Source organism: Struthio camelus, chromosome 8 (assembly GCF_040807025.1).
Source record: "Struthio camelus isolate bStrCam1 chromosome 8, bStrCam1.hap1, whole genome shotgun sequence".
NCBI lineage: Eukaryota > Metazoa > Chordata > Aves > Struthioniformes > Struthionidae > Struthio > Struthio camelus.
The window spans coordinates 9,256,699-9,283,896 of record NC_090949.1 but is presented as its reverse complement, the minus strand read 5'-3'; the positions used below and the strand labels follow the sequence as shown (position 1 = coordinate 9,283,896).

General features: G+C 59.4%; 1 protein-coding gene across 5 annotated transcripts in view; it reads left to right on the top strand.

Annotated features, from left to right (window-relative positions):
• The window catches only part of PDE4DIP (phosphodiesterase 4D interacting protein), a 31,327-nt gene continuing 4,129 nt past the window's right edge, over positions 1 to 27,198 (top strand). Inside the window, exons 1-33 of one of the 5 annotated variants that reach the window (XM_068951971.1) lie at positions 1 to 22; positions 214 to 401; positions 866 to 976; positions 1,877 to 1,953; positions 2,823 to 2,946; positions 3,092 to 3,252; positions 3,368 to 3,485; positions 9,487 to 9,606; positions 11,370 to 11,489; positions 11,714 to 11,806; positions 11,919 to 12,134; positions 12,692 to 12,850; positions 13,199 to 13,312; positions 13,562 to 13,699; positions 14,012 to 14,191; positions 14,474 to 14,668; positions 15,584 to 15,730; positions 16,758 to 16,836; positions 17,377 to 17,465; positions 17,648 to 17,764; positions 18,317 to 18,454; positions 18,807 to 18,919; positions 19,705 to 19,832; positions 23,212 to 23,297; positions 23,414 to 23,574; positions 23,681 to 23,999; positions 24,085 to 24,253; positions 24,403 to 24,519; positions 24,604 to 25,069; positions 25,281 to 25,516; positions 25,732 to 25,783; positions 26,090 to 26,307; positions 26,747 to 26,941. In XM_068951971.1, the coding sequence (XP_068808072.1) occupies positions 16 to 22; positions 214 to 401; positions 866 to 976; positions 1,877 to 1,953; positions 2,823 to 2,946; positions 3,092 to 3,252; positions 3,368 to 3,485; positions 9,487 to 9,606; positions 11,370 to 11,489; positions 11,714 to 11,806; positions 11,919 to 12,134; positions 12,692 to 12,850; positions 13,199 to 13,312; positions 13,562 to 13,699; positions 14,012 to 14,191; positions 14,474 to 14,668; positions 15,584 to 15,730; positions 16,758 to 16,836; positions 17,377 to 17,465; positions 17,648 to 17,764; positions 18,317 to 18,454; positions 18,807 to 18,919; positions 19,705 to 19,832; positions 23,212 to 23,297; positions 23,414 to 23,574; positions 23,681 to 23,999; positions 24,085 to 24,253; positions 24,403 to 24,519; positions 24,604 to 25,069; positions 25,281 to 25,516; positions 25,732 to 25,783; positions 26,090 to 26,307; positions 26,747 to 26,941 (4,951 nt within the window). In that variant the 5' untranslated portion in view covers positions 1 to 15. Of the gene's footprint in view, positions 23 to 213; positions 402 to 865; positions 977 to 1,876; positions 1,954 to 2,822; positions 2,947 to 3,091; positions 3,253 to 3,367; positions 3,486 to 4,257; positions 5,632 to 7,603; positions 8,694 to 9,486; positions 9,607 to 11,369; positions 11,490 to 11,713; positions 11,807 to 11,918; positions 12,135 to 12,691; positions 12,851 to 13,198; positions 13,313 to 13,561; positions 13,700 to 14,011; positions 14,192 to 14,473; positions 14,669 to 15,583; positions 15,731 to 16,757; positions 16,837 to 17,376; positions 17,466 to 17,647; positions 17,765 to 18,316; positions 18,455 to 18,806; positions 18,920 to 19,704; positions 19,833 to 23,211; positions 23,298 to 23,413; positions 23,575 to 23,680; positions 24,000 to 24,084; positions 24,254 to 24,402; positions 24,520 to 24,603; positions 25,070 to 25,280; positions 25,517 to 25,731; positions 25,784 to 26,089; positions 26,308 to 26,746; positions 26,942 to 27,198 lie in introns of those variants that run through there. The other 4 variants (XM_068951970.1, XM_068951968.1, XM_068951972.1 and 1 more) reach the window with 4 other exon arrangements.

Genomic DNA, 27,198 nt, shown 5'->3' with positions numbered 1-27,198 from the left:
CCCGGAGCCAGCCGCATGGCGGGTAAGGGGCGCCCCGCCAGCCTCCCCCCCCGTCCCCGCGCCCGCCGTCGCCCTGCCCCGCGGAGGGCGAGCGAGGGGCGGGCGCCCCAAAAGCCCGCGTCCCCGCCGGCGCACACCCCGGAGCAGGGCGGCGGGGGGGGGGCGGCGCGTGCAGCGGCTCCTCTGACGGCCGCCCGCCTCGCTCCCCGCCAGCGTCCCCGGGCGATGCCCCGCCGGGGGCCGCGGGCGAGCGCGACGAGGCCGCCGAGCCGCCGCCGGCCGCTGGCCCCCCGCTCGGCCCCGGCCCGCCGCGCGGCCCCTCGGCGCACAGCTCTCTCCTCCGCGACCTGGCGACGGGCCCCCCCGCGCAGACGCAGACTTCGCTGCGGGACTTCGAGCAGGTCAGCCGCGTGCCGCCCGGCTCGTCCCCGCCGCCCAGGAGGCGAGGGCGGCTCCCCTCCCGCTCCCTTCCTCGCCGCGGGGTGGCCGGGGACCCCCGGGGGGGCCGGGGAGGGGACGGCCGCGCTCCCTCCCGCCGCCGGCTGCCGCGCGCCCGGGTTGGGGGGGGGGGGCCGCCCCGGGGGGCTCGGGTTTCACCGCTCGCCTGTCCCCTCTCCGCCAGGGATTCCTCAAATAGCTCCCGGAGAGAGAGGGGGGGAAAAAAAAAAAGGGAAGCGGCGGGGCGGCTGCGGCCACCCGGCGGGAGCTGGGAGCTGGGAGCAGGCAGGGCGGGCGCCGGGCGGCCGCGTCCCCAGAGCCTCGTCCCGCCGGGCCGGGCCGGGGGCGCCGGGCGAGGGGGGCGGGCGGGGATGCCCCCCCCCATGGAGCGCCCGCCATGGCTAACGGCTACCGCACGCTCTCGCAGCACCTCAACGACCTGAAAAAGGAGAATTTCAGCCTCAAGCTGCGCATCTATTTCCTGGAGGAGCGCGTGCAGCAGAAGGGCGAGGGCAGCCGGGACGAGGTGTACCGGCGGGTGAGCGGGCCGGCGGGCACGGCGGGTTGTCCCTGTGCCGGGAGGGGCACGGGGTGCCGGAGCGGGTCGGGGCGCCGGGGAGGGCGTCGGGGTGCAGCGGCAGAGCCGGGGTGTGGACGGGAAGCGGGGAGCGAGCATGCCGGCGGTGGGCGTCTCACGTCCTGCTTTGGGGTGCTGTGAGCCGTCTCGTGGGACTTCCACAGCCCCCTTGCTTTCTTTGACCGGAGAGGGAAGAGCGATGGGAAAGCCAGACGCGGACCCGCCGGCAGCGAAACGCCCTGTCGGCTCCTGCTGTAGCTCCCGTGGGGAAGGCACTGACGTTGGGGCTGGGCCGGTTGCCCCGTGCCGGCGCCGAGCACGGGCCTCCCGGGCCCTCTGGCCGCCTGGGCTTCTCGAACGCTCCCTGGCTCGGGGAGGAGAAGCGCGGCGGCGCCGAAATGGGGCTGCCGGCCTGTGCCGCGGGCAGCAGGGAGCCGAGCTGATAAATAACCCCAGGTGCTAGGAGAGCCGTCCGGCAGTGGCGGGGGGGGGGCGTGTGGCCGAGGGCACAGTTGCCCTCTCCGTAGCCGCAGGGCTGCGGAGGGGCGCGGGGCAGGCGGGCGCCGGGGCTGGGCGCCGGGTACGGGCAGACAGCTGGAGCGGGTACATCCCGTCCCGGCGCCTGCCAAAGCTGCGCGGGGCAGGCTAAAATAGCACCCGCGCCGCCGGGCTCGGCGGCGCGGCGCCAGCAGCCAGAGCCAGCTGGAGCAACAGCCCGAAAAGCCGGAGCAGCCGCGGCGGCTCCCACCCTCCCCGCGGCGCTGCGGGCCAGGGCAGCGGCTCCTGGGTCCCCGGCGCGGCGTGGGGCTGCCCTGCAGAGCACCCCGGTGCCATGCTCACCGCCCCCGGCCTCCCCTGCAGAACATCGAGCTGAAGGTGGAGGTGGAGAGCCTGAAACGGGAGCTCCAGGAGAAGCAGCAGGCCCTGGATAAGACATGGTAGGTGGGGCTGGCCGAGGCTCGCGCGGGGACGTGCGGGGTCCGCAGCGCCGGTGGCGCTTGCAGATGGGCACTAGGGACACCAGGTGTCGTGGCGCTGGGCGGTCAGTCCCCAGAGCGAGCCAGGGCTGCGGGCAGCGGTGGGGATTGGCAAAGGGGCCATGTGTCCTGCTGGGAGGGCAGGGCGGCCCGCGGGGCTCCTCTTACATGCCCGCTGCAGCGTAACCCGGCACGGCTGTTGGCGAGCCAAAAATAAAGGGCAGCACCTGTTTGCTGAGGGAGGGCGAGCGCTGCGCTCCGGGGGCCGCGGCGCAGGTACCTCGCTGTCCGCACAGCAGGGCTCTGCTGGGCACCGGGCGGCTGGGGGCATTTCCCTCCTTTTGGAGAGGTGCAGAGACAGCTTTGGTGTTGCAAAACATGCCACGTGCTGCCTAAGCTCCAAGCGGGACCTAACGACGCCAGATGAGTCAGTGTCCCAGGACTGTAGCTTTCCGGGTTTAAAATACACCATGCCTGGGTGCTCTTGCAAGAAAAGCAGCCGGTGCCCACTGGCGGGCTGGGGTAGGGGTGGGCAGGCTGGAGATGCTGGAGCAGCTGGGGCGGCTCGGCTCTCCCATCCCAGGCGGTTTGGGGTTGGGGCTTTTGCAAGCCTGGTGTGCCCCGCGGGAAGAGCAGAGCCCTGGCTGGTGGGGACGGGCATGCAGGGCCCAGGGCTTTGCATGAACCCCATGCTGGGTCCCGCTTGACCGGTCCCCGCGGTGCAGGTCCCTTCCCGAGGTCTCCCGTCCCTCTCCCAGAGAAGGGACGGTGCGGGGCTGGGGAGCCCCTGGCACAGCGGGGGCCATGCCGTGCCATGCCGTGCCTTGCAGGGTGGCCGCGGAGAACCAGACGAACCGCAGCGAGGCAGCGCTCCGGCAGCAGTACGAGGAGAGGCAGCGGGAGTCGGAGCACGTCTACGAGCTCCTGGAGAACAAGATCCAGCTCCTGCAGGAGGTGAGCGCCGGACGGCCGGGCGCGCGGCTGGCCGCCGGCACCCCCTCGTCGGAGGACGACGAGGGCTGGGAGGGGACCGGGGACGTCCCAGCGGCGGGGCAGGGGAGCCGCGGTCCCTCCGGCCTCACTTCCCGCTACCCTGCAGGAAGCTAGGCTGGCCAGGAGCGAGGCGGAGAAGGCCACGGCGCTGGCCAAAGCCGAGACGGAGCGGTGCCAGGAGCTGGCCGCGAAGCTGAAGGAGGCGGCGAGGAGGAAGGAGGAAAGCGGGCAAGCGGCTGACAGCAGCGCTCTGGCCCACAAGGACAGGTAGGTGGCCCAGGCCCCCCCACCCTGCGTGGCCAGCCCGTGCCCCCCGGCACCCCGGCGCTGCGCGGGGCCGGCCTCGCGCCTGAGCCTGCCCCGCCGTTGCCTTCCCTCGCAGGAGGATCGAGGAGCTGAGCCGGGAGCTGGCGGCCAGCAACCAGCTCGTGGAGCTGCTGTCGGCCGAGCGGCGCGACCCGCGGCGGCGGCCGGAGGGGCCGGCGGCCGCCCAGGCGCAGGTGGGTGGGCCGGCAGGGCGGCGGGCTCCCCCTTACTGCCCCCGTCCCCTTCGGGGGCTGCTTCGCCGCCTGCCCCGGCCTCCCCGCGGCCACGAGGCGGCAGCAGCCCGGCCCTCGAGCGCGCCCGGGGCAGGGCAGCCCGCCCGCAGGGTAAAACCCGGGTGTGAACACACCCGACGGCAGCAGCGCGCCCGGGGCGGGGGGGGGAGCCAGGGCCCCCAGGGGTCACGGCCATCCCCGCCGGCCGCGGGAGCTCCGGGACGGCACGACCCGGCCGGGGGTGCGGGGCAGGGCCCCGGCCTCGGGGCTGGCGCCGGCCGTGGGGCCGCGACGTGGGGCAACCCCGGCGCTGGGCCCACCCGACGGGTGCTGGGGCGGGGGGGCGGGGGGGAGGAAGGCTACTGCGCATGCGGGCCCGCCTGGCCGGGGCGACTACAAATCCCGGCAGGCGCCGCGGCCGCCGCGCACGCGCGGAGCTGCCGCCCGCCGCCATCTTGAAATCTGAGCCACAAGCCGGGCGCCGCCGCCGTGGCAGGAGCATCGTCGGCGAGGCGGAGGCGGGAGCGGGAGTGGCGGGGGCCGTAGGGCCGGGACGAGGGGGGCTGCGAGGAGACGGGGGGGGAGCCCCGGGGCGAGGGGGCAGGTCGCGGTAAGGGGGGCCCGCGAGGAGCGGGGCAAAATCCGGGGTGAGGGGCCTGGCCGAGGCGAGGGGGCCCGTGAGGAGCAGGGGGAGCCCTGGGCTGAGGGGGGCCGTGAGGAAGGAGAGGGGGCATCCCCGGAGAGGGGCTGGGCTGGGCTGGGGGTGTTGTAGAAGGGCAAGTTCCTGCAGTGCGAGGAGTCCCTGGGAGTCCCAGGGTGTGACCCCAGGCGGGGGGAGCTGGGGTGAGGTGTGTTAGGGGCTCGTGGCCTGGGCGATGCGCTGAGGGAGCGGTGGAGGCCTGGGGAAGGTCTCCTGAGAACCCCCAGGAGTAGTTGGGGGTGCTGGTCAGGAGGGAAGATGAAGGAAACCTGCCGGATTTGCGCCCGGGAGCTGTGCGGCAACCAGCGGCGATGGATCTTCCACACCACGGCCAAGCTCAACCTGCAGGTGCTGCTCTCCCACGTCCTGGGCAGGGAGCTGTGCCGGGATGGCAAAGCCGAGTTCGCTTGCAGCAAGTGTGCCTTCATGCTGGACCGCATCTACAGGTTCGACACGGTCATCGCCCGCATCGAAGCCCTCTCCATCGAGCGCCTGCAGAAGCTGCTGCTGGAGAAGGACCGCCTCAAGTTCTGCATTGCAAGCATGTACCGGAGGAACAATGATGACTCTGGCCCAGATGACAGAACTGGGGATGGGACCGTGGACCTTTCTAACCTGCCCGATGTTCGGTATGCTGCCCTCCTTCAGGAGGACTTTGCTTATTCTGGGTACGAATGCTGGACGGATCATGAAGAGCACAGCCTGGAACCACACAGCTGCCACGCTTCAGAGGGAGCGAGTAACCGCCCGCGGCGCTGCCGTGGCTGTGCCACGCTGCGAGTGGCCGATGCTGACTATGAAGCGATTTGCAAAGTGCCGCGGAAGGTGGCCAGAAGTATCTCCTGCGGGCCGTCCAGCCGGTGGTCAGCAAGCATGGGCAATGAAGAATCATCTGTGTGTGACACTGCAGAGTCATCTGGTGCCAGAGGGCCAGTGGATGGGGAGAGCATGGAGGAAGGCACGCCTGCGTCCTCCATTGAGTCGCTGGACACAACTGTGGAGGCTAGCCCTCCGCAGCAGAAAGACGAAGATGCAGATAAGGGGGTGAAAGGGAGCGGGAAATGTGACGATTTTGCAGAGGACCGCATGACCCCGAACTCTTCGCTGAGTGGGAATAGGCTGGAGTTGGCCCTCAGCTTGATCAAGGCTTTAGACTACAAACCCATTCATAGTCCCAGAGGCAGCAGACTACCTATTCCTGTGAAATCCAGCTTGCCACCTCCCAAACCCAGCCGTGACTTGGCAGATGGAAGTGCTCCTGCTGGCTTAGTGTATGCTGGTTCTGGTTTCCTGAATGCAGACAGGAAATCTCTTTCCAGAGCCCATTTGGGTCTTTCCTTGGAGATCTCTGACCTGCAAGAGCTGTGGGACGATCTCTGTGAGGATTATATGCCGCTTCGGGTACAGGTAGAGGTCATTGTGTAGCCTTTCAATTGAGCAGCGTCCCTGCAGCTCGACTCTGAGTCCATTAGGAATTCCTCCGCGTTGAGATAATACGGATAGCCACGTGTCACTGAACCACGGGCTAAGAATAGGCAGCTCAGTCCTTTTTAGGTGCGGTCCCTCTCCCTGTCGCTCTCCTGTGATATGGTTCCTTGTTGTTTTCTGGGAAATTAATCTTTCCGTCAGTCATATCTCCCTGTGAATGCAGGGTTCTGGCTGGGTCTGAGGTCTTTGCATGCTTTCTCATTTTCTGCTGAGAAAATGCCAGTTTCACTTCAGCTGTCTCTTTAAACAGTTGATTTGGATTTTACCCACAACTAAAGGGAGCGTTTTAAGCTGCTGGGCATGTGTTTTCCCGCAAACGTTTTTTCTTTGTGCCTTGGTAATGGCACAGTGTCAGGCATGTCTGTCTTCAGAGCCTTGCCTCAAACCAGCCCAACAGGCAGGTCTGTGCAGTGATCTGTGGTGTCTGCCCTAAGGAGAAGGTGTTCTCTTTGCAGGTGGATTTGTGCTAGTGGATTACTTTAGGGCTGGTATTCTAGATAATTGGTTTTATTTTTTTGATCCTTTAAAAAGATTCGTCAATTAATGGCAGTTATTGCTGAGAGGCGGTGAGCTCTCTTGCTTTCACAAGATGCCTTGGTACTGTTATCTGCTTAGATTTTAGTCCTGCTTAGATTTTTGTAGTGCTGGATTGTCTCTGCTCTGCTGGCTTTAATAAAATCTTCATTAGTATGCAGTCAAAAAGCTGAACTTGTTAACTCCTCTGTCACTTCCCTTAATGAAGGTCTCAGTCAGCTTTAATTCAGGAATATCCATGTCAGCCTAATTGCATTCACATTAGCAGCCTTAGTGCTGCCTAATACTCTAGGTAGCCTCAGGGAGTAGAAAAAATGCTTGTTTATTACTATGGCAGCTGTAGCTGTACCGAGCCTCACTGCCTATTCGGTGAGTGCTGCTTACTCTCCCATCTGCTCGGGTGTTTTCCAGAGCTGTGCGCTCCTTTCATAATAGTCTGCTCGAGAAATGACATTACGGAGGAATGGAAAACAGCAACATTAATTTTCACGCGGTGCACTAAGGCCTTGCGTTTGTAGCCTGCGATTGAAGATGTGAAGCAGGACATAGATGCTGCTGCTGTATTCTGTCAATTGCTGCTCATTTTTGCTCCTAGGGACGTATTTTCAGCATGAAAATAGAGTCTCTCTTAACAGAGCAGACAGTGATCAGTGTGACACATGAGTAGCTTGGCTTTGTGTCATGCCTTGCCATCCTTGTATCGTGCAATTGCTTAGAGGAGTTTCTTTGAACTCTGGCCTCTGCAGTACAGCAGTCCTGGCAGGGAATTCATCCTGCTGAATTCTTTACTTCCCATTTCTTGCCATCGCAACTACCCATCAGCAACTGGTGACCTCAGCGCTGGGTTTGGCAGAAGGGGAAAGCGCTTGAGTGTTCGGATGGTTTTAGTGGAAAGTCAGATGCTGCTAGTCAGCTAAATGGTTCTTGTGTAAATGATTTTTTTTTTTTTTTCTTTTCTGTTTCTGTATAAACATTACTCTTTCTAGAAGCCAGGTGCTGCTCTCCAGTGATTTGTATGCTTGAATGCCTGTCTGGAAACATGAAAGGAATATATGGGACCACAGTTTTCTTATCGCTTTAGGGAAAGCGCAGGTCTCCTTTAAATTCACTGCCATGAGTTGTAACGACTGCAAGCAATCTAACGTCTGGGGCATGTGATCTCTTAGGTATTGTCGTCTTGTGCGTTTTCTTGCAGCAACAACTTTTCCTCTTCACCACCAGTACCCCCCAGAAAACACCACCAAACCAAGCCTTAGTCGAGCACACTCTTACAGCTGCCTTGAGCCATGCCGGCAGTGAGGGAAGCACTGCTGTGCTGACAGCCAGCCTGTGTTTTACCTCCTGTTTTGGGCAGATGTGAGCTTGGCAAGTGTAGGCAATGCATTGATTATTATTATTCTTTCTTTGAAGTAGAACTCAGTCTAGGCTAATGTGAATTGACGTTGTTGGAGCTGTGTTGAAGAGAGGGCGGTGAGGAGAGTTTTTTCCAGCAAAATATTGATGTAGGTAAAAACTCTGGGACTCTGGGGAGCCATACTCCTCTTCATGTGACGTGACTGCAGTGAGGCACAGAGGAGGAGGCAGCTTGGGCTTAGGGACTTTGGACTCTGGAGCCGGTGTGCTTTTTTCCTCCCGTCTCTTTGCTGTTGACAGGAATTTTGTTTATTTTGCTTTGGAATGTGCAGATTGCAAGGAGAGGGTTTTCTTTTCCCTTTATGTTTTCTTTTCATCAGCCTTACTCGCAAAATGGTTATCGTGTGAGAGATTCTAGCAGCTCTCCCTGTCTGATCTGAAGCCTTCTGGCTGGGCAAAGCTGAAACTACTTGCAGTGGCTGGTTAGGCTTTCACTAAAATCTTTAAAGATATCAGTATACAGGGAAACAGTGATTAACAGGAAAGTATCGTAATTAGGAGTTTTGCAGTATGGGAAAGACTATGCAGGCAGCTTGGTGCTGTAGGAACAGACGGGGGTTCTGTTTAATGTGCTGTGGCATAAGGGTGCGGTTCCAGTGATGGACTGGAGGATGAGACAGTGGAAATCTGCGTGAATAAAAGGAGGAGGAAAAAAGGATGGGGAAGGGGAAGTAGAGGAAAGAAGAGTGCAGAGGGTAGGGCAGGAGGATGTGGAACTCAAATGCCATAGTATTTCTTTTCAGACCATGAGAGGCAGTTCTTAGGCCTGGGAGGGTTCCTTTGCGCCATTTGCCTTCCCAGAGACTCTGTTTCTGTGGGCATGCAAGACGAGGATTCAACATGACAGGGCTAATCGGAGTCAGCTGTTGTTCTCCTGGGTGCTGTGTTGTCTGGAGCTGATGCTCCTGCGCGGTTTCTGAAAAGGCTCTGACTTGTTCTCATATCCCCTGTGTTACGCCCCGCTGTTTATCAGGGCCTTCGTTTCCATCCTGCTTACAACAGACACCAATATGATCAATCTTGTATGGCTGAAGGTACTCAGGAATGCTTAATGTATCCTGTGAGGGCTGGGGTGGGTGGCTGGATGTGATTGCTGCTCCAGGGAGTGTACAGATTGCTGGTCAGGAGGTGGCAAAATAGCAAGAAGGGATGACAAGCACTTAGTGTTTGTTTAGACAGCAGAGTCTGGCAGGCCACGCATCGGGAGACAGTCGGCTATTTCCATTCTCAGTAGATGGATGCCTCCCATGAATAAAATCTCAGCTGTGACATTGAATTTGATTTGTGGAGCTGACGGGAATTGTACAAAGCGAGGGTGCTGGAGCATGGAAAGCTGTGAAGGAGAGCCCAGAGAGCCACAAGTGAAGGAAATTAGAGCAGGGGGTAACACTCTCTGGGTCACTCAGGCTGACAGTTGCAGGACTGAGGGATTGAAGGTTATGGGCTTGATAAAGAGTTCCCCAGAATATGGGAAGAAAAAGAGTCCAGTTCAGCCGAAGCTGCCAGCAGGGCATGTAGGAGGGAGGTTTCAAGGACGTGGCTTGGGTGTGAGGAGCAGATCCGTCGTCAGCCTGGAGACCCCAGGAGAGCGTGGAGAGACAGGCAGCCAAAGCAGAGCCTCAGGGCAGCAGGAGAGCTTCTGGCAGAGAGCAGCCAGGTACTGACCTGCCACCCAGGTGGAGGGGGGCATAGGCAGCATGATGTTTAGGAGGCAGTTAGAAAAACCTAGCGGTGCTTCTTTAAGCCTGTAGCGTAAGGTCTGCGAGAGGGTTGGCAACTGAATAGAGACCAGTGCAAGGTTTGAACCGTTTCTCTCCTTCTTTCCAGAATCTGCAAGATGAACATCAGCAGCCAACTCCAGGTGACCCTGCAGCAGGGGAGCACGTGTCTGATTTGCGTGCTACAGAGTTACAGGGCAAAGTCGAGCAACTGGATGTCGCCAATAAGGTATTTCTTCATGAACAGCGAATTTAGTGCCTAATGAGTATTACGCAGTTAGTAAGGAGGAGCCCGCTGCCCAGCCTGGCTGGAGACAGACATCTACACCTCTGTTTCAGCAAGGGGGCGTGCACTGACGCTGCCTTCTTGGTGCTGTTAGCTGTCATCTTGAGTTAAAAGCACTTGCTTTTTTCCTAAAGCCATGCTGTGTAAACTTTCCATATGTTATTTTTGCAAATTGTGTTTTGGAGGAACTTCCTGATTGCCTTGAAAGCCTGCTGGGAGTTAATGATGGAGAGGTGCACAGAACTTTATTTGCCCCGTTGTGTATTTGCTTGGTTTGAGCCTGGTGCAGGAGAGAAGGGCAGCTGCCTTTGAGACCACTGACTTCTTTTTTGCAAGCAGTAAGGGAGATTAGCTTGGAGGCAGTCCTGCTTTCACTTAGATTTAAAGGCTGCAAGTTTCTTTCCTAAGAAAGCCACGTAGTCTTGAGGCAGATCAAATTTAACACATGTTGCAAGGGATAGATGTTCTTAGCTAAACTCTTGAGCTCTAAGGTAACTGTATCCAACTGAGAAAACAGAGGGGATAAAAGGAAAAGCATCGCTGGATAGGTTCTTTAAATCCAAGGACAGGTGTAAGCTGTTAGAGCTGCCTGATCCACAAAGGTTTACAGGGAAATAGAAGAGGATGAAGGCCCAGTGAATACAACTGGGAGAGTTTAAACAATGTGTGTGTTGGGGGCGGGGGGGGGGGCAAAGTGCTTCTTGGAGAAGAGATAACATGACAGATGTGTAAGCCAATAAACAGCACAAGAGATCATATGGCAGTACCAGCTCTTTGGGAAACTGAGACTGGAGTCGGTTCCAAGAAAGATGTATATCTTAAGGTGTGGTTGATTTAAAACCTGAAGAACAATTGCTTTAGACATTTTCACCCTAAAGAGAGTGACATAGCTCAAACAGTTTTGGGAGTTACCTTCTTTCACTAAGATGTACATGACAGTGCCTAAAAACAAGTGCTTGTTGGCATTTTAAAACATTCTGCTTTTTGACACTTAAAATCAACCACGAGTGTAGCAAGAAGTTTCACTTTGCTCTGCAGCTGTGCTGTTGGAAAGCTGGCACAAAGTAGACTCCTATGTGCTGAAGCCAGAACTCGAGGCTAGATGAACCACTGATCAGATCAAACGTGGAACTGCCTAAACCAGCAGTTTCTGCAAGAATGCCTGGGTGATGTGAGGAGGTAGTAAGAGAAGGGGCTGGAAGATTGTAGACATGTAGCTGCAATGCACTAGGAGGCCTCAAAAACAAAGGGTTTTTAGGATGTGTAGCTTCTCCATGGTGATATTTTTGTTCAGATCTCTTGGGAGTTTTTTAGGCTGAAGCAGTCTGTCCTTCTTAAGGGAACAGAAACAAATGTTAGAAATGGGGAAGGGTGCAGGGGGATCTGAACAGGACTCTCCTGGAGTGTGTGGGAGGTAGTGCGATATATGAAACCCGAGCTTGGAAACCGTGCCGCGCACCTGGGGGCTGTATTGGAGGAACTAGGAGCACTGGCAAAGTCTTGTGGAAGAAGGGAAGGCTTTGTGTTTCCACATAGCGGTCTCAGCACAGCTCAGAAACAGCACATGCAGACTCTGGGCCAAACTGCACGGGTCTTGATCTGGTGAATGTCTGGGCTGCGTGGACTGAGTAAGGGCTGGAGGGAGTCCTAAGTGTGTTTAGAGCGTTAGGCAGGATAAGCAAAACCTCATGTTTCTCTGTGTTCAGTTGCTACAGGAAAAACTGAATAAATTGGACTTTGAGTTAAAATCTTTCCAAGAAACATCGCAGAGACAAGACCGTACAATCCAGAGTCTGAATGAGGCCCTGAAGAGCAAGGAGAGTGAGGTAATAGCATTGGGCAGGCAGGGTGGTGTTCACTGACATCTGTGGTAGCCCTCATAGACAGTGACTGAAAAGCCATTGCGTGGCATCCTGGATGTCATTAAGTTGTTCCTGGAGAAGCTCTTACTTTCTTGCAAGACGCGTCATAATCCATGCTGGAGGCTGGGGATGGAAAGGGTTTGTGCTTGGCTGGCCTATGACTGGGCTTCCCATCCTTTGCCTCGTAGACGGAAGAGCTGTACCATGTCATTGAAGGGCAAAATGAGACAATGGCCAAGCTGCGAGACATGTTACACAGAAGCCAGCTTGGACAGTTGCAGGTATGTCCCTGGAAAGCCTTGAGCACATCAGTTGTGGTTCTGCAGAGCTCCTGAGCTTCAGACCCCTTGTGTGAAATGGATCTTGAGGTTTTTTTTGCTTCCCTCTCATTAGATGTCAGAGAGTCCACCCTCATCCCAGCAGCAACACGTGGCCCTGCTGGATCTTCAGAACACGCTTTTTTACACCCAGCTGGAGGTGCAGAAGCTGAAAAGGGCTCAGCGCCAGAAAGAGCATCAGTTGGCTGAAGCCAGGAGAGTGACACAGCTCCTAGAAACCACAGTGCATGAAGAAGAGCAGCAAAAAGAGGCGACCTGGAAACACAACCAGGTGTGACAGGCACTTAGCCTGGCAGTCCATGGGGTTACAAGGGTTAAGAAGCACTGATGTAGTCTGTACTTTGCCGTCATTCATCTCTGCCTACACCATTCTGAGCACGCTTGGTTACACTTGGCTAACCCCCTCTCTCACATGGCAGGGAGAATTCTCCAGCCTCGAAAGCTTCCTACCGTAGGACTTAGAATCGGCAAAGACACATGATAGTACGCATATTGTCGTTTGTATGCTTTTAGCTGCTGCAGACGTCCCACCTCTTTTTGTAATGTTACAAATCTACGTCCGCTGCTGCAGCAGGCTAGCTGTGGCAGATGTAAAGCTCAACCTGTGGCCACAACGAGGGATTTAAAAATGAATAGATGCCCTGGGAAGGGAAATAAATTCAAACTTCATTAGCAAGGAGTTGTATTTTGAGATGTGAAAGCTGTGTCTAGTAACACAGAGCATTCTTGATGGCTCCACAGCCCTTGTTGCTCTCACCTCCTTCAGGTTGGCCTGTTGTTTACAGGTCCATTGAGGACTGTAAAGCAGGTGAGTGCTTTCCCTTGCAGGAGCTGCGTGCTGTGGTGCAGCAGCTGCAGGCAGAACTGCAGGACAAGGCTCAGCAGCTCCAGGTTGCGGAGTGGGAGAAATGCCGTGAGCTGCAGGCCCAGGAGCAGAGGGTTCAGTGTTTGAGTCAGCACCTGGCTCGCAAGGAACAACTTCTGCAGGTGAGTTGCAGAAAGATTCAAGCAGAGCGTAAGCAGCCGGGATCCTGCTCCTCCTTTGGTATTTGGAGGTGCAAATGTCAGTCTGTAGTTCTCAAACATGCCCCTCAAAGAAGGGATGGTCAGAGATGCTTCTGGACTCCAAAATGAGGAAGGAGGCACAGCTATCGGAGTGCCTCAGCCCAAGGTGGTGCCTGGTGAGCCCTTGCAGGTGCTTAGCCAACCAGCCTCCAGGTGTGCTGGGGCCCCACTGCCCTTTAATGGTGGGGGGTGGAGCTGGCAGGTGTCAGTAGTTGGCCCAGGCTCTTCTGTACTGCTGTGTGGACATGTATGCATGCATGATCTCTTTAGGAATCGAAGGAACTTCTGCAACGCCAACAAGGCTTGGACAGGAGGCCTGCAGCCATGGATGCCATGCTGGAGAAACTGCAGCAGCGAGTCAACGACAGGGATGCTGCTCTGGAGGTAAGCACAGTCTGTCAGTGAAGCCCCCCTGTTTTCCCTGCAGCTCAGCCTTTGGGTTACCCGCAGTGGTACAGCCCCACGCTATTCCCCAAGGCTGACCCCAGGGTGACCATGTCTTCTGCATGCTCTTTGTGGCCCCGCTCGCCAAAGGAGCGCTCTGGAAGGGAGAGCTGAGGCGCCCAACGTGGCGAGTAGTGTATTTTAAAGGTATTCTATCCGATTTTGAGTGAGCACCCTCTCCCACCCTAGCGAGCAGTAGATGAAAAGTTCTGTGCCCTGGAGAAGAAGGAACAAGAGCTGCAACAGCTCCATCTCTCAGTAAGAGAGCGTGGAGGTGACCTGGAGAGGCTGCGCAGCGTTCTGTCCAGCAACGAGGCCACTATTCACGTGAGTGTTTGTACCTGCCTTTGCAGAGAGCAGCCTCGCTGCAGTGTGGTGGTGTGCTAGACAAACCCTCCTGTAAGTGCTGCGATTTTCCCTAGGGAGAGCGGGTCTTCCTCTGGCCCTGTGCGCTGGGCAGGTTCCTGGGTCAGTCAGTGGTGGTTCTGGGCTGGGTGTGGAGGTGAATATAGTGTCTGGAGAGGAGGTGGGTGAATCTGCATGACTCACTGCTGGTGGAAGAGACTGGTGGTACCAATTCTGCTTAATTCAGGGTAAAGGTTCTGTCCCTGGTTGATCTGCTTCTATTGTGGTCCCCAGAGCCTGGAGAGCCTCTTGAAAGCCAAAACCCTGGAACTAGAGCAGGTATCAGCAACCTGCCAAAACCTCCGCTGGCTCAAGGAGGAGACCGAGGCCAAATCCTGCAGCAGGCAGAAGGAGCAGGAGGGGATCATCCAGCAGTTGCAGACCTGCCTGCATGACAGGAACAAGGAAGTGGAGGTAAGGCTGTGGTTTGGCCTCCCAGGCCTTCAGTCAGTGCGTCTGCAGAGAGCAGTGCCAAGAGCTTCCTGCCTCCCTGTCCGCCTCTGAGGAGCGTACTTAAAGCAATGTCAGTGCCTGGGAAACTGGCTAACTCTTGGCACCTGTACATACCTGTGCTCCTTGGACGTTGCTCCTGCAGCTGTACTCGGGCCGAAGAGCTGTTTTTGCCCTAAACAACTTGCAGCTTGCTGAGGGTGGTAGCAACATCTATCCATCTCTCCCATCCTTCCCCTTCTTCAGGAGCTCACAGCAACCCTGCTGTGCAAGCTGGGCCCAGGGCAGAGTGAGGTAGCAGAGGAGCTGTGCCTGCGTCTCCAGCGCAAGGAGAAAATGCTACAGGATCTCCTCAGTGACAGGAACCGTCAGGCCATGGAGCACGATGCTGAAATCCGGGAGCTGCTGCAGGCTGTGAGCGCCAGGGAGCAGTGGAGCCGAGTGAGTTGTGTGCTGGTGCAGCAGCAGAGAGGCTGGGGCAGATGCTTCTGCCTTGCGTTAAGCAAACGGAAACTGCTGTCTGGCTACTCTCAGTGCCGCCTGGTTGGAGCTACTGGGTGTTGGAGAATTACATGAGATTGCATGAGGTCCCTTGTAGGTGGGTCTCAACCCACCATGTGGGAGCAATTATGGATCGGCAGTTCTCTTAGCTGTGTTCAGGGGTCGGGTTCTTGCCGCTAAGTGAGCTGGGCTGACTTGCGTATTCTCAGGGTTTGCAAGTGCGTGTGGTGGGGAAGGAGGGATGTGGGGCAGTGGTGGGGCTTTGGGGAAGGTCATTGCTTCATAGGGGTGTTAGCAGACCAGAAGGGAAATCTCCAAGCTGTCGGCTGTGTAGCTTAGAAGTATGAGGAAACTCTGCTCATGGCCTGTTAATTTACACTTTAGTCAAACCAGCGCATAATCCTGGGAGCGTAGCTGCTGCACGAAGAGTCTCAGTTTCTCTTCTGCCTCCTCTTGCGCCCTGGACGCACCTCAGCGTTGCCTGAGATACTTTGGACTGAATTTCCTTTCATAAAAAGGCAGCTAAAAGACCCAGCTTTGTCTGTTCCTCTTTGTCCTCTTTGCCTCTCCTGTGTCTCCGTCCCCTTCTGGGTTGGGGTGCGGGAAACTGAGGGGCTTGCTCCATTGTAAGCAGAGGCTGAGCCCTGCTGCAAGCTGTCTGGCAAGCAGAGAGGAGAGGGCCACTGTGAGGGACCAGGAGCAGTAGCTCCCAGACTGGTGTGTAGAGCATTTCTCTTCTCCCCAAGTGACAGATAGATATGGATATGTTTTCCCTTAGCCCCTAAGGAAGGTGAGGGAGAGGGATCCAACCCTTGGTCACAGCCTTGCCTTCCCCTTTTCTTCCTGCTCATTCAGACTGCTGCTGAGAAGATGGCGCGTGCTTTGGCTGAAAGGAGCTGTGAGTTACAGGTCCTGCGCCAGCACGTGTCGGGGAAGGAGCCTGTTGGGACCCAGTCAGCTGGTGCCGGGCTGTCGAAGCAGGACGAACAACAGCCCATACAAGTAAGAATTGTTCGCCCTTTCTCTGCCTGCAGCCTCAGGACTGCAGAGAGAAACGATCACTGCAGGAGGAAATGAGAGAGGGAAGCACCACACAGGATGGTAGTAAAGAGAGTAGGTTAGGGAAGAGACTTCCTATAGGAGGAATGGATGAAACCGAGGAGCAGAAATGTTGCCTGGATGTTCTGATCTTGATCCCACAAGCCTTTGTCACTCGGTGTCTCCTTTCCTTTTGATAAGGCAGTATTTGAGTCCCCAGGGCACATGCGAATATGTGAGAAATCCACCCTCTGACCTTCCAGCATTGACCCAGTCCTTCCTTGGGCCGGGCTGGGCCACTGCATTGTAATCCCCTCCCTGACACTGTCACATTCTGGAAGGGACAACGGAGCTAATTTTAGGCCCCACTCATTCTTGGCAGAGCCTGCTGGCCTTTTGCCATCTCTTCCACAATTGGAACTGGTATTTTTAAAGCAGCTTTGCTAAAAACCCCTTTGAGGCTGAGCGCAACTCAGAGGCTACATATGCCACACTCCTACTTGAGCAGCTGTTAATGGTTTATTGGTGAGCTGATATGTTGAGGGTCTTGAAACAGCTGTAAACAGGTGGCTTGTTTCTATTCCTGGGATCAAAGAGAGCTCCAGAGACTTCCAGAGATGTATATGTGGGCCAAGCTCTGTGCTTTCCTTCCTGCGTGGTCCCTCTGGTAGTCCAAATCCCTGGAGGAAGACCGAGGTCTAGGTGAAGTCTCAGTTGAAAGGTGGGCTTGCTGTGATTGAGTGAAACGTGTTTAATCCCTATTATCAAGGAGCTCACTACCAACAACCTCCTAATCCCAAATAAAGCAAGGCCAGAGCCCTGTTCCCATGCATGAAGCTTCCAGGTTGGGTGCCGTTCACCTGCCCTGCTGCCGTGTTTCAGAGGCATCAGCAAAGCAGCCGGCTGTTTGCTGCAGTTCTGGAGCCTGGGCTCCAGGGAAGCTGAGAGCTTCGCCATAAAGGTGCAAACTAGGAGAGTTCTGTGTTTTCAGGAAATGCTGCAAAGAGCTTGTGGAGCTGCAGCTACTGCCAGACCAACACAGGGGGACAGCAGCTGCAGGACAGAGGACGGTGAGTGCTGTGACAGCTTCTCTCAAGGTCCCCAAAAATGACCTCTCGGAGCTTTGGCTATGGGGGAAACATAGCTTTACAAAACTGTGCGAGGACAAAGAGCTTGATCTATTCTTGCTCATTTTGAAATAAAGCTATGCCTCCCTGTGGGTGATGGTTCGGAGGGTGCGTGGGAAAGGGAAAAGTTGACCTTGAATTTGGGGTGAGATGCTTCTGCTCAACAGATAATACTCTCCAGTGCGGGATTTCTGACCTGATGGTTCAGGCTGGGGGTGAGAACGTGGGACTAGCTTGGGGATAGCCTTGCGGCCAGGACGCTTGAACTTTACCAGGAGTGGGACAGCTGGCTTGGGACATTGCTGTTCTCTAGGGCTGTTCAAGGATCAGGAAGGGAGCAGCAGTCTTTAGGAAAGTGCAGTGTGTTGGGGAGCAGGCATTATGGACCTGTCTCTTACCAAAGAGATGGATTCTGTCTAATCCCAGGGTCAGAGAGATCATGTGACACATGGTAACCCTGTAATAACCTAGCTCTCTTTGCAGTTACGGTGTCAGCAGCAGAACTGGAGAAGGAGCTTGTTAATGCCAAAGAGGAGCTGGAGCTAATGGCAAAGAAGGAAAGGGAAAGCAGGGTGAGCTTGTGATGAAGTCTGTGCTTGTCTCTGCCTTGTCTACAGGAAACTGTCAGCCTGCCCTTTGCGGGAAGTTTTGTACCCCCCTGTCATGGTGGGGGGACTGGAGTGAGAGACATGGGGCAGCAGCTGGCAGTAGGGTTTGGGCTTTCTGATGTTTTCATGGACTCTTCCCTTCATAGCGAGAGCTCACTGCTCTCCAGTCTGTCGTGGCCACGCAGGAGGAAGAGCTGCAGGTGCAGGCCTCAGATATAGAGTCCCTGACCAGGAGCATCCAGATCAAAGAAGACCTCATCAAGGTGAGGAAATGTGCTGGGTCAGTTCTGCCCGGGAAGGCTGCAGAGGAGCCTCTTTCCTCCCCATGTCCTGTTTGTCACTCACTTGTTCCTACTGAATGACAAGATGTCAGAAACCAAGCTGTTGGTTTCTGTGATAGCAGTGACTGGATACCTTTGCTAAGGAGTGAGGGGCCTCTTCAGATTACCGTGGCTGGCTGGCTGTGGATGGTACTGCTGCTGGCTTGCCTACAGCCTTCTGTTACTTTGTCCAGAATGCAAGGACCCCAAACCCAGGCTTTTGCCCAGAGTGCCGTTATTTGGCTTTCTGCTCCTCGTGTACAAGTGCGCTTCCTCGGGAGTCCTCTAAACGGTGTCTTGTGTCCCTCCTCAAATCTTGCTTCAGGCTGTCATCTGTGCTTATCGCACCCCGGTTGGCGTTTCTGTCTTTGGAAACTCTGGTCTTCCCTAGCACTGGAAACTTTTGGCAGTTGCATTCCAGGCAGGGTTACAACAGTTCAGCTGTCCTTGTTACTGAGCCCTTCTCCCCTGAGCCCTCCTGTGCTTGGTTTTCAGGATCTGCAGATGCAGCTGGTGGATCCCGAAGAAATTCCAGCCGTGGAAAGGCTGACACAAGAAGTGTTGGCGCTTCGGGAGAAAGTGGCCATAGCAGAATCACGAGTACAAGAGGCTACTGGAAACAGAAGGCAGCAGGTAGCGTGCCCTATGGAGCAAGCATGGACGTGTTATTTTTCTGCTGGTGCTCACAGTAATGAGACTTTCTTTTCAGCCTCTGGATATGCTGAGGCGCTCTCGTCCTTGGAGGCTGGCCATATATTGAAGGGGGAACACAAAGGAGTGGAGGATTGGTTTCTTTTAGCACTGGCCTCAAGGGCAGTCTTTTGGGGAGCCCAGGGTGACCCTCTGCTCAGCTTTGGTCACTTAGACAAAGCAAGAGAGGTGATTGGTAAATCCGGAAAGGGAAGCCTCTGTTTCTCAGGGTGGCCAGATGCCTCCTTTGATTTCTGCCTTTAAGTGTTGCCTATTGTTTGTTCTCTCTGGCCAGTTGTTATTGATGCTGGAAGGGCTGGTGGCCGAAAGGAATCGGCTAAATGAGGCTCTCCAAGCAGAGAGGCAGCTCTACAGCAGCCTGGTGAAGTTTCACACGCACCCGGACAGGTAAGCAAGGCTGCCCTGGCTCTGCACTGCCTTGCTGCTGGGGCGTGGGTGGGTGGTCCAGGGAAGTGACCCCTGAAGCAGTGAGCGTTCTGCAAGTCTGAGCTTTCAGTGAGAAAAAGAGGGCCTGGGTGAGGAATTGGACGAGCTCAGCTTTTGGTGTCCACGTTTTGGGCATCCTACCTTCCCCGAAAAGACTGCAGTGGCCGGCTTCAAATGGTACATAAACTGCCTCCATTGCTACCCTTTGTTCAGGCCCTGGGATTTCCATCCCTGTTCCCTAGCTTCTTCCTTCTCTGCTGGGCTTTCCGCTCACACTGAGCCACTTTTGAGGCTGCTGTTCCCCATGTCAAATTCCCAACCCTTCAGCTATAGGGTTGAGAAGGGTCCGTCTAGGTGCTTGTCTAGGCTGTTGTCCTGCAGCAGAGTATGGCCTGCCTTCTGTCCTCCACACTAATCCCTTGCCCTTCATGGGGCTGCAGCCTCTGGGATATTTGAGCTACCTCCCACCAAGAGAGCACATATGTGGAGTGCTTGGGTAAGTACTGAAGAACAACTGACTAAGAGCCCCCTGCCCTGGACTGAAGCCTTTTTTGGGATGGGTGTGCTCTGGGGAGGTTTAGGGGTGAAGCAGGAGGTGTCCAAGTTGCCTATGAAGTATGGAAGGCCTGTGCTTGGAGTAAGTGGCAGTCCTGGATGGAGAGACCCAGTCTGGTGTGTGCTTGCTGCTCTAAGGGTTGCTGCAGCTTGTCTAACCCTCTTCCCTTTTGTGCGGCGTGTCCGCTTAGTGCTGCAAGAGACCACACTCTGCAGGTGGAGCTGGAGGGGGTCCAGGAGCTCCGGGGACAGCTGGAAGAAGCTCTTGGAAGAAGCTTGGAGCGTTTGAGCAGGCTGGAGACGCAGGGCGCCTTAGGAGGTGGGGAACAGGGGCGTGTGAGAGTCCTACCCCAGCATGCCTTCTGAGCCCTGGCGCTTGCCCACCTGCCACGGAAACGGTTCACTAACCGAGCAAGCCTGTCTCACCGACTCCGAGAGGGTCGCTTTGGTACTTAGTAATGGTACGATAGAGCTGGCGCGCGGGGTTTCTTGTTTTATTTTTGGAGCTGCTTGGAAACTGCAATCAGTGCAATCCACCTGTGTCTCGTGTACGTTCCTGTCTGACCCACCCCGTGGTCACTGATGTATTTGCACACTCAAATCATTCCATTTTAGTTGATTTCCCTTCATTTCCCTTCTCCCTCCCCCATGGGCCAAATAAAGATTCCCTTTCACTAAAGGAAACGCCAAATGTTCTCTATCCTCTCCCAAGTGCATGAGTGTGAATTTTTACATTCCCTCCCCCTTTTCTACCCAGTAACATCCCCCTGTTGGGTTGATGGCTGCAGGTGCAGAAGGACAAGGTGTATGTGGACAAGTGGGGTCCAGAACCAGGGAGTTTGGGAAGGGTACCAAGACCGATAAAGCAGGGACTGGGTACTGCTTGCCTCGTGATCTTACACTAGCGTTTTGAGCATAGAGCCAATGATCCATTTTATGCTCAAACCAAATGCTATGTCAGTAGTGAAGACTTTCCTGAATTCTCTTGGGTTTTTTTGCTTATTTTTATTTTATTTATATTTTTGGTTGCAAGTTGTGCCTCAGCCTAACTTTTGTGCCTTGAGGGGAGAGCACAGATGGTTTGAGGTGAATGAGACCTGTTCCTGCTCCCAGGGTCTGGGCTGGCCAGTGCTGGCTCTGCCACCTTAGTATGTGCGTATCTCAGTCACGGGTTCCCCATCCCCCTTGGAAAATGGGTGGGCCCTATTCTCCTTTGCCAGCGACAGCCCCGCTTGGCACTACTGTCTGCCTTCTCCAGGGCATCTTTCCTTTCCTCTGGGAGTGCTGGGGTTAGTGTAAGAGCTGGAAAGTGATGGTAACAGCTTTCCGGTGATCTGTGCTTCCTGCGCGCAGAGGGGTAAGGATCAGCCATATCATACTCGATCGCTTCCCAAGGTGGTGGGACTAGATTTTGTACCTCTGGTCACCTCCATTTGTGCTGGCCAGAAGTCAAACCTGGAGGGTGTGAAGCAGAAGAGTTCCGTCTTGCTGGCCTGTGCTGTCTGGACCTGCGACCGCTCTGCTACGTGCCTCCTTGTGACTGCCTCACATGTTGGCCTGTATCCCATGCTTTGCACCCTTGCTCAAATCCTCCCTTCCCTGGCTCAGAGCCAGGGATAGGAGTCAGCAGAGACTTCTCTTCACGCAGCAGGTCAGTGTTGCACCTCTGGCTCTGTGCCTAGCTGTGTGCAGAGTTCAGCAGTGCTGAAGCAGCTCTGCTTTATGGCTGGCTGGCTTTTTCCTTTTCTCGTGTTCCACTTCTCATGCCTCCTCTCACTTCTCTGTGTAGCACCATCTTCTCTCTTGCCTTCTGCCTCTCGCTTTGTAGGAACCTTTGTGTCCCTATCCTTGTCTTCAACCTTCCCACTCCATCCTTGGCTCTATCTGGCTCGCTCCCCCGTTCCTCGGGACATGTGGAGCGCAGGACAGAGTGCAGGCTCCTTGGCATAGCACAGGGGAAGCCTTGGCTGGTTCCCTGGCAGCTCCTATCACTTGGGCTTGTATTTTGCTGCAGATCTGTCTCTGACCTCTCTCTCCTGGTATCACTACTGTTAGACACCCCGTGGGGGAGTGTTGATTGAGGCTGTCTCTCGCGTTCTCTGCTCTGTTCTTCAGGGCCCTGTTTCATCCCTGCTGTCCCTTGCTGTGTGCTCCTTAGCTCTGCAGAAGGACCAGGCTGAGCATCCCAGGTGGAGAGCACCCTCTGAACTGTGCTGTGCTCTGTGCTGTCTCGCAGCTCTCTGGAGAGCTCTCCTTTCCCTCTTGATTTCCCTGAGGACCTTGTTTCCCTTCTGCTGTTGGTGTGAAGGTTTCCAGTGCAGCCAGTGCACCTGGGAGTCCTTCCAGGCCTGTGGCCCCTGTGCGGTTTTCAAGCCATGCAACCACTTCTCCTCAAGCGCCGCGTGAGAGGCGCGGTGGTCTGTGACAAATGCTCGGGTTTGCATCTCTTCTGCTGTAGTACACAGAGCCGAGCAAGGCTGCCTGGTAGTTCCTGCCCCCTGTGATTTGCACCCTGGGGGGCTCCTGCTGCTGTGAAGGGTTCAAAGGCTCAGCAAACAGCAGCCTGGGGCCGGTCTGCCCCGTGCCCCCATGTGTGAGCTCCCCTGCTGCCCCCTACCAGCTTCCTCTTCCTCTCCAATGTTTTTTTTTTTTTTTCCCCTCCCTTTTCCTGCCTTGACCCTGGAGTGCTGGGAGCTGCGTGGGGCCACGGGTGCTGGCGGAGAGCAGGGGGCTGGTACAGTTAGAGACTGGTGGAGAGGTGCTTCTCCCCCGTCCCCAAAGCGGCTGTGCTGGCCGCAAGCCACCCTGGCCTGACTGCCTCGGCTCAGGAGCTGCGTGCGTGTGGCTCTTAGGCCCTTGGCCGTGGGTGCGTGTGGAGGGGCTGTGACCCCTCTCCCTCCTGGGCTGTAGCCCCTTGGGTGCTTTGCCACCCAGCAGCTTGTGTCGCAGAGGAGCTCATGTCACCTGGGGGAGCACGGGGCTGCGCTTCGCCTGCGCTAACCCCCCGCACGGGAGCTGCTGCTTCTTCACTTGGGTCCTAGCGCTGCGGCTGCCGCTCGTTGCTTTTACGCGTTTTGCTTGTTGAGGAGCGCCTCTCCCAGGTCTCGAGCGCGCCGGGTGGCCTCGCTCCCCGTGCTCGCTGACCAGGCTCTGGCGTACGGGGTGTGACGTCCGTCCAGGCCGGGCTGCGCGTCGGCCCCGACGGCTGCAGCCTTGTGGTAGTCGCTGGTTAGGAGCGGGTCTCCTGAGCATGCAGCCCCGAGGCGAAGCCGAGCAGGCCGGGCGGTGCGGGAGGAAGGCAGGAGGGCTGAGCCGGCCGGCCGAGGCGCGCGAGCCCTCGCTCCCCGCTGCGCAGAGCAGGGCCAGGAGCAGAGCTGGGCGCAAGGAAAGCGGGTCCCGGCTCACGGCCCCCGGCGCGAGTCGCCGGTGCATCGCTGCCCTGCGCCGCCAGGTGCAGCAGCCCCTCTGGCAGCTGCGGCACGGGTGAGACAGGCGGGCGGCGCAGGGCCGCGGGGCGGCCAGCACGAGGCGGTGCGAACGCAGAGCGGCGACAGCGGTGACTGCGGCGAGCGGCGTTGCCGGGGCGGCCGTGCTCCTGGGCACAGTGCTGCCCGCGGTGGGCGCCCGCGGCTCAGCCCGGCCGCGGGCCCCGCCGGGGCGCAGGCAGCGCGCCTGAGCCTCGCTGCGCTGTCTCCTAGGTCCGGCCGCAGGGGCGAACGGCAACGGCGCCGACCTCACCGGCGGCGTCGAGGAGGAGGTGGCCGGCGGTGCAGCCAAGCAGCAGGTGAGTTGGGGGCAGCGCGGCACCGGGAACAGGGGTCGCGGAGCCGGGCACCGTGTCCCGCCGGGCTCCGGCCCCTTGGGAGGTGTCCCCGTCACCCGCTGCCTCTGTCTTTCTAGAACGGCCCCCGGGTGCCCAAGGAGAGCGGGGGCGCTGAGGGTGCCCCGCCGGGGAGCGCGGCAGCCGCCCTGCCGCAGCGGGAGGCGCAGGCGGAAGAGGAGCTGCGGGAGCTGAAGGCCCAGCTGGAGGAAGCAGGCTTCTCCTCCGTCTCCCACATCAGGCAAGAGTCCCCGGACGCGGGAGCCGGCGGGTGCTCGGTGCGGGGGACCCCCCAGCCCGTGTCCCCGCTGCCGCCTGCCCTTCACGGTGCCGTGCCCCCCCCCCAGGAAGGCCATGCTGAGCCTGTGCCTGGAGAACGCGGAGCTGAAGGAGCGGATGGGCGAAGCCACGTCGCTGCTGGAGAGCGGGGAGCAGGAGGAGGCCGGGGCGGGCGGCCCGCCGGCCCCCGAGCCCCGCAGGCTGCAGCGGAAGGGCCGCGGCGGCGCCCTGGGGGACCGCCCGGCCGGCAGCACCGGCGACGGCCAGGGGCTCCCCGCGGAGAGGGGAGCCGTGCCCGCCAAGCGCCCCGCGCTGGAGACGCGGTCCCAGGACGAGGCGCCCAAGAGACCCTGCCCCAGCGCCCCGGACGGAGAGGAGGCGAGCCGCGTAGGTGCCACGGGCGCAGGGGGCCGGGGCAGGGATGCGGATGGCAGCGCGGGCGGCCGCTCACGGCTCCTCTGCCCTCCGGCAGGAGGAGGGCACGGCCGCCGGCGGGGGCTGGCCGGGGCTGGGCACGGAGCTGCGCTCGCAGGTGGCGCGGGGCCGGAGGCAGTGCCAGGAGCTGCAGGACAAGCTGGCCGCGTCGGAGGCCACGGTGCGGGCGCAGGCGGAGCAGCTGGAGAAGTACCACGTCCTGCTCCGTGAGTCGCGGGACGGGAGGGGATGGGGCAGGACAGTGCCTGCTCATGGGACCTGCCCCAGGCCGCCCTGCGCCAGGCGCTGTGCGCGGGGCAGAGGCAGCGGTTCCTCCGCCGAGGGGGGACCCCGAGCTGACGGGGCTGCCTGGCAGGTGAACCCCACGCCCAGCAGCTCAGCAAGCAAGTGCAAGTGGACTTCCAAGACCTGGGCTACGAGACGTGCGGGCGAAGCGAGACCGAGGCGGACCGCGATGAGACCACCAGCCCCGGTAAGCGGGACCGGGGGCTGCGGGGATCCCGGTGCCTCAGCACACGGCACGGAGAGGTGACGCCGTGCCCCGTCCGCTCTGCAGAGTGCGAGGAGCCGGATGTATTCAGCGAGCCCAGCCTGGGCGAGGAGCTGGGGTCTCCGCGCCGGCCCGGGGTCGGCAAGGCTGTCCTCAAGGCCGTGCCCCCGCCGGACGTGGCGACCCTGCGCCAGCACGTCCAAGACCTCAAGGGGCAGCTGCTCAACGCCAATAAGGTGATCCAGAGCCTGCAGCGCCGGGCCCGCTCCGTCTCCGTCACCAGCGGCTACACCTCGGGCACGGAGCGGCCGCCGCCGGGCCCCGCGGCCCTGGCCTCGCCTGCCCACAGCCTCACCGATGAGGACGAGGGCTGGCAGTCAGACGGCCGCGGCGCCCTCTGCCCGCCCGCCCTCCGGGCGCACCGCGACCTGGAGCGCCTGGTGCACCGCGTGGCCCTGCTCGAGGCGCAGCTGCCCGCCGCCAAGCCCGCCGGCGTCTTGCCCAGGGAGCTGCAATCCGCCGCCTGGCCAGGGTAGGACTGCGGGCGGGTGGGCGGCGCGGTTGGACCGGGCTGGGGGGGGGGGGGGGGGGGCGGCCGCGGGGCTTTTCCGCGGTCGCCTCTTGCTTGCATGGCTTTACCCGCAGCCAGGCTCTGGGGCTGGGCTGCGCGGGGGCAGCCGCCCGGCGCCCCGGCCCCGCTGCAGCCCCGGGGACACCCCGCTCGCCGCTTCCCCCCCGCCTAGGAAGTACGACTCGCTGATCCAAGCGCAGGCCCGGGAGCTGTCCCACCTGCGCCAGACGCTGCGCGAGGGCCACGGGGCGAGCCGCCGCCTGGCCCAGCACCTGCGCGACGCCGTGCGCTCCTTCGAGGAGCTCCTCCGCGGCACCGACATCGACTACTACCTGGGCCAGGGCTTCCGGGAGCAGCTAGCCCAGGGCAGGCAACTGGCCGAGAGACTCGGCGACAAGCTGGGCACCGGTAAGCGCCGGTGGGGCGGCGCTGGGGCCGGCGTCGCGGGACGCGGCAGGAGGGCAAGGGACGCCGCGATGGGTGCTGCGAAGGGCCGTCGGACGCCCCCGCGTCCGCTCTGAGCGGGGCCGTCTCGCTACGGCTCCGCTCGGGGACGAGCGCGCGGCAGGGCGGCCTCGGGGCGCGGGGACGCTGAGTGCCCCTCTCCGGCTTGTTTTTTTCAGGAGATCGACAAGACGGGGAGGATAAAACCAGCCACGAGCTGCTGGCGCTGAGGTACCCGCTCCCGGGGAGGGCCTGGGGGTCCCTGCTCTGGATGGGCACCCCAGGGCTGTCGCTGCTTTCGGGATGGGGTGTCAGCTACCCGCAGGGGCTGCTCCGGGATCTCTGCTCCGGGTGGACACCCGGGGGCTGCCTCCGCTCTTGGGATGGGGCGTCCCAGGCTTGCCCCGGGCACCCTGTGGCCCAGGGCAGCCTCGCAGCTTGGGAGGGCCCCGGGGTGTCTGGCCGGGGCGGGAAGGGCCGTGGGCTGGGGGTTGCCCTGCCCCTGCTGCGCATCCCGGCCATCAGCCGTCTCCGCAGGCTCAGCCGGGAGCTCCAGGAGAAGGAGAAGGTGATCGAGAGCCTGGAGGCGAAGCTGCAGGAGCGCTGCGAGTCGCCGGGCAGCAGCCGCCCGCCCTCGGAGTCGTCCCGCTCCGTCACCAACACCTCCTTCGCCTCCGACGGGCTCGAGCCCTGCTCCGACGGGGACACGGCCAGCGAGTGCAGCCAGTGCCGGGAAGAGCCCGCCCGACGCGCAGGTACCGCGGGGGGCCGGGGAGCGCAGCCGCGGGCTGGGGACGGGGACCGCGCGGGGCTTGGCACGCAGCCCCTCTCGGGTCCCTGCAGCAGCGGGTGCCCGGCCTGCTCTTGCTCCATCACCTCCCCAGTCGCTTCGCCCGCGAGGTCCTGGTGGAGGCCACCCGGCACAGCCCTGCCGCCTGGCTCCGCACCCCCAACGTCGGCCCGGCTCCACACCTCGGCCGAGCACGCGATGCCGGGGGGCCCCGCCGCGGTCCCTGCAGAGCTGCAAGGCCTTGTGCGGGGCATCCCAGCCCCAGGGGCATCCCAGCCTGCAGCGGCTGTGGACCCGGAGACTTGGCTGTTGGGAGCGTGCCAGGACCTGCGGGGAGGAGAGGCTCCCTGCAGCCTGAGCCAGAGCCACGTTAACGTCTCTCCCCGTCTCTCTCCTGTCTCTAGGCCTTCGCTTTGACTCCTTGTCCAAACCTGTTAGCGCCTCCCTGCCTGCACTGCTCCCCGGGTTGCCCCCCTTTCTGCCTGCCGGGCCCCCCCCTCCTGTGGCCCCCGTGCTCCTGGGCTGCTGCGGGCCCCCCGCCTGCTCCCTGGCCGAGGCGCAGCAAGAGCTGCAGGTGCTCCGGAGGCAGCTGGGAGAAAGTGAGCGCGTGGCTCGGGCGCGGGGTTGGTCCTGCCTGCCTGGCATGCCGCGCTGCACGGCCCCCGGCCCCTCCGACCTGTCAGCCCTGCCTGGTTCCTCCTCCTGCTCCCCGGGACCTCGAGGCCGGGTCGCACCGCTCTGCTTGCCTGCGGGATGATGGGGACAGGCAGCTCTCGCGCGCAGAGGATGGGGAGGGTGGGATGGATGCAGCCCTAAGGCCATCCTGGCCTTTGGGTGGGCCCTTGTACACTCCAGG